Source organism: Cucurbita pepo, chromosome LG11, assembly GCF_002806865.2.
Source record: "Cucurbita pepo subsp. pepo cultivar mu-cu-16 chromosome LG11, ASM280686v2, whole genome shotgun sequence".
NCBI lineage: Eukaryota > Viridiplantae > Streptophyta > Magnoliopsida > Cucurbitales > Cucurbitaceae > Cucurbita > Cucurbita pepo.
Genome location: NC_036648.1, coordinates 6,228,040 through 6,239,262, shown reverse-complemented (window position 1 = coordinate 6,239,262; position 11,223 = coordinate 6,228,040). Strand labels below are relative to the sequence as shown.

Below are 11,223 nucleotides of genomic sequence, written 5' to 3'. Positions count from 1 at the left end.
AGCAATAAATAGAAGAGTAAGAACTCTACCTTTGTAGAAACCTTAGCTTGCAAGACTCCTCATAGTATTCCAACCATGCAGAAGTTCTTCAACATTCCACAAGATCTTCCTTACTATAACTCGAACATGAGGTCAAGGTTTGTGGGAGCCTCTTGAAAGAAAATCCCAAAGGAATTGGGGAAAGAGTTTCGAGAATTCTATGGAGATATAATTTCATTCTCGAGAGAAAGGGGGAGAGATAGATATATCTTTGGCTCAACTCGAGGGTCTTATTTATAGAGACTCTCGGAGAATATTTACCAAATAATATATTTGCATATTTAATATATTAAGATATTATACCTTATATAAATCATATTTAGATATTATAAGATATTCTAATATATATTTAATTAATTTGAATCTCATTCAAATTTTAAATATATTTTTATTTAATGTATCAAAATATATTAATTGATTTAATATTTAATTGTATCAAAAACCATAAATATATTTTTCCTTTTTAACATATCTAATACATTAAATATTAATTTGAACCTTCAAATTAATATCATTTATATTTAACATATCTAATATATTAAATATTAATTTGAACCCTTTAAATTAAATATATTTTCTCTATTTATTAAATATTCATTTGACATTTCAAATTAAATTTATTTTTTCCTTGAATATTTAATATATCTAATATATCAAATATGAATTTGAACATTTCAAATTTCCTTTCAAATAAATTGAATCTTTAGCTAGCGAGGGACCTTATGGACCTACAGATTAGAAGCTCCAATGATACAAAATTAATTAATTAAACTCTTTAATTAATCAATTTTCATTCATTAACTATAGGTCATAGATCTAGAGTTGCACTCTTATGCACTGTAGGACAAGTTATGTCCATCGATATAATCATTACAAGCAAGTCGATCCTTCACGAGTTGTTCATAATTACAGCTGGGCAAAAGTTCATTTTACCCCTATAATTAACTCTTTCACTTTAAGTACCACTGATTCTCTAATGAACAATTTGTTTACGATCCAATCATAAACCAAGTCGTGCTTGGGCCAATGAGAAGGTAGGGCCCCATTGTTTAAGTCCCGAAATCAGTACTTAAAGAGAACAACTCGTCTACTCTCCTTATATGGAAATGAGTGAATCCCATCTCATGATATTATGTTCCCAACTCCCTCCTTGGTCTAAGTCCCCAAAATAGTAGGCATATTGAATCGGCTAAAAAAGTCATTCTCACTCATGTAAATTAAAGGACAAGCCCTCACAAGCACGAGTTCATAACTCACTCAGGATTAAAATCGAGTCACATATGATCATCATGTGAAATATTAATCTTCTCCATTAACGGATGTATAAAGAGAGATTAAATATTTCTTGGTCCAGTCTTATACAAACTCATTGTATAGGATATCCCACTTATATGTCTCCACATGAATGATTTGGATCAAATCATTTGTAACAATTTTAGAGTGGGCCATATCAATAGTGTTACCAGGATAAGGCACCCAACCTTATCCATATACTATTGACTCTTTAGGTTATTACTTGAACACGATCCTTTTGTATGTCAACCACATATTGTTCAAGATTACATTAATAACTTTGGATTTTCATACAATGGACAACAATTAAATTACAAATAAAATAATATAAATTATTGTTAAAAACTAAATAATTAATTACGAGGTTTTAGGGCATAAAATCAAAACTGTTCCCAATGCTTCCACTACGTAGATGAAGAGTTCATTCCCTTCACTAGCCATTTCCATTAGGTGATGACGTCTAGTCGCCTCGATGCGCTACCCTATTTGGCCTAAGCCTAACTCGATGATACCACTCCTATAAACCTGCTACTTGGCAAGAACACAATTGGGCCCAACCTAGGTCACTAATAACACTACGGGGTACAAGAGAAGATAGGGGCGGAGACTTTAGTAACATTGTTCACACTGCCAAAGCCCTGGAGAGCTTAGTCATCCCTGGGTGCTCGTGTCACAACTATACTAGGAAGAGAGTAGGTTGTGATCCTCACATGCAGAAAAACAAGGTGGTAATACGAAAGTGGAGTCCAACCAACCAAGCGAGACCGAGGTAGCTAAGTACCATGATGCAGCTGAAGATGACGGTGCACCATCCAACAAATCATATAAAATATGCATTGAAGTTAAGGTGAGACATAAGTAAGATGGAGGTAGCGAGTATACAAGAAGGAAAAAGATAGGCTTGATAAAGGGTTGGGTAGCGCCCCGGGCCTTAACCTTGAAAGTTGAAGTTTTAGAGGAAATTCGGCCATGAGGCTCTAGGGTTAAGTTTGCATATATGAAATATGAATGCTCGCTAAATTTGGTGTCAATCAAATATCAGACAGATGCTCTTACTAGGCCGTATGACCATTCACCAAAATCAATCCTACTCCAAGAAGATTGAAAATGTCTCAAAATGTATCTTACAGGAGACATGGTGTAAGCTTTCCACCACCCTTGGATCGTATGACCTAAGCGAGCTACCCTAATGGCACATATATGTGTCATAGTGAGGGAGATCGTTACTAGACGAGTGTCTCGAATAACTTCTTTTGAAATGAGTTTTTCAAGGACAGTGTCGGACAATGCAAGTGTGTCGGCATTGCACCCTTGCCCATGTGTTAGAGGTTTGTATATGCACTCGCTATCTAGTATGAAATCCATAAATGATATGACACGGACACGAGAGGGTCCAATGTCTCGATAGAATCGGATGGATGGAGGTGTTGGGATGTCCCGACATTACGAATGACATATGGGGTCATTCTCGAGGGGCATGACCGAGTGGGCTTCAATGGTTGATGACATTAGGGAGTTGGGATGACATCAAGATATGTTGGTCGTGTTAGCTTGGAACCAAGATGAAAAGTTAAGATGTGACATTGTACATGAGAGATCTTGACCCGAGTAGAGAAAAGGTCGAACCGAATAACTTGGCCTAGTATAGGGGTAATATACTTCCTCCACAACTCAATCCAACCGAACCTAAAAATATAAGGATTTGGTTACTCAGTCTCATCAATCTGGCTTCATATATTATCATGCTTTTGGGTTGTGTTCGGGCCATTTTCATAGAGGTACCATTGGTAACTTTTTTTTTTCTTGAACGAGCACCCATCGAGACGTTTAGAAAAACTCGTTTCTCATTTTGGTCTCTTACTATATTCACTAGAGATGTGAACTTCATCACCAAATTTCTTGTGTGCAATCAAGACTCAAATTAGAGGAGATTGTCGTAGAGGTTCATAGAACAAGACGCTCGATGGTTCTTGATTTAGTAGTGGGTTTGTTGGATCGGTCCAAATTTTTTAGTTCGGTTTGATCGGATTCAATTAGATCGATTCCATCCAACCGCTTTTGCTTACTTAGTTCAATTTCCAAGGTTAGTATGTCTCCATTCCTCTTATTCAAAGTGGGAATTTCATGGATTTAGCTATTTGGCAAGTAACTTCTAACTAAAGGAGATTTTGAGCTTGCTTGTATTTGAAATTAGGTAAAGAACAATCTTGTTCGGTGATAAATGCTTTTGGTTTTTCAGTTAAACGTGTATAATGTGATTGATTTATCTTGTCATAAAATAATTTTCGGCACTTACACGTGGTATAATTGGGTAATTAGTCATCAAAGTCATCGAAAAGAGTGATCGATGTTACCATACCGAGTGAGCCAATATTTTATTTCCTGGGTTTCGGGGGATCAAAATTTTGATTTTGGTTACATAACGATGGTCCATAACTTTTTAAAACTGATCTCAAGCAGATAGGCTAGTTGATCAGGGTTTCTATGTTTTGGTTAGATCAAGCTAGACGACCCTAATCTAGGACAAGTCACGAGCGAGTGACCATTTTAAAAAAAAAAAAATTGTCCCTTGATCTGTGATATATTACCATATATATGTATGAATATCTAACTCCGACACAAGAACGTCTTACGGTGTATTTTCAGTACTCATAATTTTCATTTTTAGCTAAATGAGCGTTATAGCAATTGGGTTGTGATATCTAGAAACACGAAATATTATATTCAAAATTTCAAGAGACGCTTATAGAATAAAGTATGTTTAATTAGACCACTAAAAAATTACTAATCACATTTTCCACCTGATGCCCATTTAGACGAGGAATAGAAAGAGATTAGAGAACATTTTCTTCCGTTAAATAGATGGGTTGAAGACGGGATTATATTCTCCGTCGTCGGTTTAATATAAATATATTTTCAATACATATTAAAAAAATTATATATAAATATATTTTTTCGCTATATTAAAAAAAATAAATGAATTAATTTTGAGACTATAATTACGGACTAAAATTTTAGTGGTTAATAACTCGGTTCTAATATTAAAATTTAAAGTTTATAGGTTTACTTCAGAAATATATTGATTTATTATGATTTTTTTATAAATTTTTAATAAAAATTATATTGAAAAACGGGAATTTTAAAATAATAATAAATGGAAAAAAAAAATATTCATGGAAAATCCGATACTCGTAAATTTTTGTTGGAAATTTCCGTCCTGATTCCCGCAAAAATAAATGGAAAATTTCGCGGAGATGAAGAATAAAATAGGTGGTGAGGATTGGGATGGGGAAGGCTTCCCAACCCAAATTCGTTTCATGGACATCTCTACCCAAGGTTGCCATATAAGGTAATCTCGAGACATACAAAAATGTTTGTGTGAGAGGAGATCTACTAGTTAAGCAATTTTTTTCGAATATTAAAAAAAAAAAGTGCTTCTAATTGGTATACCGATCTCGAGCTTTGACGGAGCCAATTCCAAGCAATAGAAAGGTGTATCAATTATTGATTACATAAACCATGGGAGAACTCTAAGTCGACTATAAGGATCAACTCGTCGAACTGTCCTAGTCGAACTGCCCTACTGTTTAAATGCACATCAAAGTCCCCACAATTTTGAAGAGTTAACCATCTGTGCCACGACATAGAGTCGTTTTGATGCTTTCATATATATATATATATATATATACACGAGCATATATATATATATATATATATATAATTATTTGATAGTAAGTAATTGGAGGGAAAAAATCAAGTATATGTGAACTTATTTATGTATAAAATTGTTAGTAAAAGGAATTGATTCTACAGAATAGATTCTAATAATTTAAGATTCCAATCATGTGCAATCACGTGATTTTTTTTATTTTTTTATTTTTAAGTTCTTCTTTTTTACTTTATTATTATTTTTAAGTGATTTATGTGCGAACACGTGTGATCTGCCAATAAGTTAATTAATTATTTATTTTTTCCTGAAAATAAGTTAACTATTTTTCTTTTTTATTTATTAAAAGCTAATTATTTTTCCACATATTTTATACCATTTTTTAGATAAAATAATATCAGGTCGAGTGTTATTGTTCCATTCACGTGGTTCAACTGGACCAACCCAAAAATGGTTCAAAAATAAAGTTACAATTCAACTCAATCTTACCATTCTTCTAAAAGGACTAAAAAACTTGTGACCGGTAAATATTTGATATTAAATCAACGTGTACTGCGATTAAATATGATTTGTTAAATAATTTAAAAAAAAAAGAGCAATCTAACCTAACTCAACCCGAAAAAGTAAGGATGAATTGGGTTGGGTTAAGTGGCTAAAAGGGGTAAGTGCCAAGAAGAAGACAACAAAAACAATGAAAACGTTAAAATAGTTTATAGGTTTACTTAAAGAAATATATGGATTTATTATGATTTTTTTTTATAAATTTTTAATAAAAATTATATTGAAAAATGGAAATTTTAAAATAATAATAAATGGAAAAAAAATATTCGTGGAAAATCCGATACTCGTAAATTTTTTGCTGGAAATTTCCGTCCTGATTCCCGCAAAAATAAATGGAAAATTTCGCGGAGATGAAGAATGAAATAGGTGGTGAGGATTGGGATGGGGAAGGCTTCCCAATCCAGATTCGTTTCATGGACATCTCTACCCAAGGTTGCCATATAAGGTAATCTCGAGACATACAAAAATGTTGGTGTGAGAGGAGATCTACTAGTTAAGCAATTTTTTTCGAATATTAAAAAAAAAATGCTTCTAATTGGTATACCAATCTCGAGCTTTGACGGAGCCAATTCTAAGCAATAGAAAGGTGTATCAATTATTGATTACATAAACCATGGGAGAACTCTAAGTCGACTATAAGGATCAACTCGTCGAACTGTCCTAGTCGAACTGCCCTACTGTTTAAATGCACATCAAAGTCCCCACAATTTTGAAGAGTTAACCATCTGTGCCACGACATAGAGTCGTTTTGATGCTTTCATATATATATATATATATATATACACGAGCATATATATATATATATATATATATAATTATTTGATAGTAAGTAATTGGAGGGAAAAAATCAAGTATATGTGAACTTATTTATGTATAAAATTGTTAGTAAAAGGAATTGATTCTACAGAATAGATTCTAATAATTTAAGATTCCAATCATGTGCAATCACGTGATTTTTTTTATTTTTTTATTTTTAAGTTCTTCTTTTTTACTTTATTATTATTTTTAAGTGATTTATGTGCGAACACGTGTGATCTGCCAATAAGTTAATTAATTATTTATTTTTTCCTGAAAATAAGTTAACTATTTTTCTTTTTTATTTATTAAAAGCTAATTATTTTTCCACATATTTTATACCATTTTTTAGATAAAATAATATCAGGTCGAGTGTTATTGTTCCATTCACGTGGTTCAACTGGACCAACCCAAAAATGGTTCAAAAATAAAGTTACAATTCAACTCAATCTTACCATTCTTCTTAAAGGATTAAATTAAAAAAAACTTGTGACCGGTAAATATTTGATATTAAATCAACATGTACTGTGATTAAATATGATTTTTAAATAATTTTAAAAAAAGAGCAATTTAACCTAACTCAACCCGAAAAAGTAATTTTTTAAATAATTTAAAAAAAAAAAAGAGCAATCTAACCTAACTCAACCGAAAAAAATAAGGATGAGTTGGGTTGGGTTGGGTTAAGCGGCTAAACTGGGTAAGTGCCGTGCCAAGAAGAAGACAACAAAAACAATGAAAACGTTAAAATAGGAAAGCAAGCTGCCGGTGGCTCAGCATCGTTTTCAGTCCTAACACACCATCGATACAGACAAAGACATACAGCATTGAAATACACTGAGATTTAGAACCACAATCAAATTCTCCAGTTTTTACACCATAACAACCAAGTAAGTTATAAGCACCACCATACATAATAAATAAGTAAAAACAAACATAATTACCCCGACCCCCCCTCGGCTACTACAAGTCGACCAACAGAAACGCATCGAATCGGAATCAATCGAATCATCGGGAAGCTAAATAAACACGACAGACAACACACCGAATATCTTCGTGGGGGGTGGGGGGGGGCACGGGCACACACCATATCTCAAGAACAACCACAGAATTGAGTCTTTATCCAACCATGTTACATGTCTTCCTCAATGGGGACCTCCCAGCTAGGCCGACCTCTGGTTATCACATGCAAACCAACCAGAAGCCTTGTGTTTTGCTTTTGCTACTTCCACTAGAAAGATCCAAATCTTTTCCCCTTTTATTTCTATCTCTACTAGATCCCACCCTTTCTTGATCTACTACCACCCTGTTTAAGATTCGAGTTTCGATACGTCTCTGCTAGATCTATTGTATTTCATATGACTCCTTACCAGTTGTCCAGCTGCTATGGCAGACATGAGGGATAGCTCGCCTGCAAGAACAGAACCAGCCACAACGGTGGCTAAAAGCCTCGAGTTTGCTCCTGGAGATTCTTTGTTAGCACCCTTCACACCGAGAAGATTCAAACACGCGGACTGAGACGCGAGTTGAGTTCCACCTCCAACAGTACCAACCTGAAGTGAATAAGCAAGAAAGTATAATGATTTTGAGTGTGAGATATAAGGATTATATGTGAACGACAAATGTAATGTATTAGTGACCTCAATGGAAGGCATCGTGACCGAGACGTGCAAATCTCTTCCGTTGTTTACTGCTTCCATCATAGTGATGCAGTGAGAACTCTCTACATTTTGTGCTGGATCTTGGCCAGTTGCTAAGAAAACTGCAGATACAATATTACTGGAATGAGCATTGAAACCACCAAGGGCGCCAGCCATTGCTGATCCAGTTAGATTCTTAAGCATGTTGAGCTCTACTAGACTCGCAACACTGGTTTTCAACACCTTCCTCACTACCTCCTCCTTTATTATTGCCTCACAAACCACAGACTTTCCTCGTCCTTCAATCCAATTTACAGCAGCTGGTTTCTTGTCGGCACAAAAGTTTCCTACCAAATGAAGAGGCCAGTCAATTAGCATAAACTATATACAGCCTCATCGAATTTTAATCGAGAACCAAAACCAGAACCAGTTGAGAAAATCGAAGAAAATTCATGTCAGCGGCATAAAACAACTCATATATGTTGAGAAATCCATGCCCCAACGCATGACACAAAAGCCTACCGCTAGCAGATATTGTCCTCTTTAGGCTTTCCCTTTCGGACTTCCCTTCAAAAATTTTAAAACGCATCTGCTAGGGAGAGATTTCCACACCCTTATAAAGAATGTTTCGTTCTCCTCTCCAATCGATGTGGGATCTGGACAAGATAACCAAATTATTCCCAAAACTATGGCTACCCATCAGATGAAAGATGGTATAGAAACTAATAAGAACAAATCCATGACGACCCAACGCAGTACTTTAAGAACTAATACTTTCAAGGCAAGTACTGTAAACATTTCATTACTTCAAGATGTAAGTTTGCAGCTACAAGTATATATGACAGGGGAGAAGGAGAATGTGTAAGCTTTTCTTTGCTTGAAGGTGTAGTCAAATTAGTCTGAATCTACAATTATAAATGTGGACTGCGATGTGAAGGGCAGAGAGATGAAGGAAAAAACTATTTCATTAGATTCTTATTCTTTAACTTAATTCATAAGCTTACAGTACCACTGATCATATTCTTCTATTTCACATCAAAATGTGTCTTAAATTTCAATCAATACTCCTAAACGAGATAATTTAACATAATTTCCAGTATGTTTCCTCCTATAATCGATCATTCCATTGCAAGTAAGAAGAAATTGAAATTGAAAGGTAAGGATAGCAATAGAAAAATGGATGGGTACGAGAAGAACTAACCAGAGATACCAATGATTTCCATATCTGAGAAATCATGTTGAAGAAAATCAAGAACATTCTGAACCCCTTTAGATACCATATTCATTCCCATGGCGTCGCCTGTGCTGCAACAAAATCTTACGTAAAGATTCTTCCCAGCAATAGAGCACCGGATACTTTGAAGCCTGGCAAATCTACTAGACCTGCAAAATTGGAAACAAGTGCAATTGTATTGGCATATCGTGATTAGATGAAACTTTGCCATTTTGAAACCTCAACTCTTTCCAGATTCTTCCATAAGTTGAATTTTGGATTCATCGACAAAACAAATACAAATTCAGGAATCAAATTTGAATGGGAAAACCAAAAAGAACGCAGAAAAGATGGGAAAACAATGAGAATCTTAAGGATCATAAGAAGTTGGAACCAAATGAAGAAAATCACCAATTGATAAAGTTGAAAGGGTCGAAGGCAAGATATGACGAAGTTTTACCTATTGAAAATGACGGCCAAGGTATCGAAATTATCGGGATCCTCCAAGAAAAACTTCAATTCAGATGCCCTTTTGGCGCTCCCAAACCTTACAACAGGCGCTCTGGTCATTCCATCTTTCAACAACATGCTCGTTGCTCCACCAGATGCATAGATCGCTTTGCAACCTCTATTGGTACTGGCTACCAAGCAACCCTCGGTCGTAGCCATCGGTATGGTGTACTCGAACCCATCCAGCAATAAAGGCCCCGCTATACCCACCGGAATCTGAACATACCCAACCGGCATTTCACAGCACTGCCCTAAAATAGACTCATAATCAAATCCTTCAAACGGAAGCCCTTGGATCGACCTTCCAGTCACCCTCTGCAGTGCTTCACGGCGAATGGAAGCGGCTCTTTTCGGATCCCCAAGTTTCGATTCCAAAGAGTACGACGGAACAGAACCATTCACAACCATTTTCACAACCTCTTCGTCCTCCTCCGGCAATGGAGTTGTATTCAACGGCTCGGCAGCGGCAGCGGCAGCGGCGGCGGCGGCGGCGGCAACCTTGGACGTCAAAGCGACAGCAGAAGCACAAGGAGGTGCAGCATAGCGATTATTGTCGATGAGAAGGGTTTGATCAATTTCATCGTCAAGATCCCACGCATCGGGAGAAGAACGCGCTATGAAAGATTGAACGAAGTCGATACCGAAAAATCCAAGAAGATAGATAAAGGAAGCCATGAGAGATACAATGGCAGCGATTTCAGAAAGCGTAACGACATGAAGAGGCGTAGAGTTTCGGATCTTATCGCGCCATCGGTGAAGAAGATAATAAGCGACCGAGAAGAACAGAGTGAAGAAGATTGTGTTGGTCAGGTACAGAGGAAGGGGAAGCGCATCAGATGCTTTTGGCGACGGGGCTTTCGAGTGTTGATGGTCGGCCGCCGATGCGTTTTCTTCGTTCCGATTGAAGGTACAGCTGGGTCCGCCCTGAACGGCGGTCGGACGCGGCGGTCGGGCAGAACGCCGTCGGTCCATTCAGCAGCTTTTCTCCGGCGAGAATAGAGGAAACAAAAATGGAGAAAGTGACTAATCGTGGCCGGCGTTTTGGCTGGAGGGCAAACAGAACGGCAGGGAGGAAGAGAATTTTATAGCCATTTTTTATATTAATTAATTATTTATTTATTTATTATTTTTTTAGCTCAAAAGTTAAACCTTTTAAAAAGTAGGTTTACAGCTATTTTGATTTTTCTAGAAAAAAAAAATAAATAAATGTTCATTTTTCATTTTTAATATTTATTTTACTTTTTAATAGTAAAAAATCGAAAATTCGTATAAAAAATGTTTCAAATTTATATTATTAAAATAAATTAATTCGGGTCGAAAAAAATATATTTCAAAACAACCTTAAATAATTATTAAGAGACAGCGACCTTGTGACAGCTCATTGAATAATTTTGAATTTTTGGAGATTTTATTCTCCTTATCTTTAGTGATGTTACATTGTTGTTGACTCTATTGTCCATATTATATAGTTTTAAATGTGGATTATTAAATTATTTATTTTAAAATTT

At 35.5% G+C, this 11,223-nt stretch overlaps 1 protein-coding gene across 1 annotated transcript; it reads right to left on the bottom strand.

Moving 5' to 3' along the window:
• Positions 1-7,158: 7,158 nt before the first annotated feature.
• On the bottom strand, positions 7,159-10,790 carry LOC111805274 (3-hydroxy-3-methylglutaryl-coenzyme A reductase 1). The gene is made up of 4 exons (XM_023690266.1): positions 9,666-10,790; positions 9,194-9,375; positions 7,993-8,339; positions 7,159-7,905 (listed from the first exon to the last, which is right to left on the bottom strand). Exons 1-4 carry the CDS (start codon positions 10,685-10,687, stop codon positions 7,663-7,665), a joined length of 1,794 nt encoding a protein of 597 aa, XP_023546034.1. The 5' UTR covers positions 10,688-10,790; the 3' UTR covers positions 7,159-7,662.
• Between the last annotated feature and the right edge of the window lie 433 nt (positions 10,791-11,223).

Excerpts from the sequence above, each read along its gene's own strand:
- LOC111805274 (XM_023690266.1), bottom strand. The coding sequence starts at position 10,687 with ATGGACCGACGGCGTTCTGCCCGACCGCCGCGTCCGACCGCCGTTCAG. Across the intron at positions 9,376-9,665 it reads TTGGCCGTCATTTTCAATAG|GTCTAGTAGATTTGCCAGGC; the intron begins GTAAAACTTCGT and ends CCAATTTTGCAG. Across the intron at positions 8,340-9,193 it reads GGAAATCATTGGTATCTCTG|GAAACTTTTGTGCCGACAAG; the intron begins GTTAGTTCTTCT and ends TTCATTTGGTAG.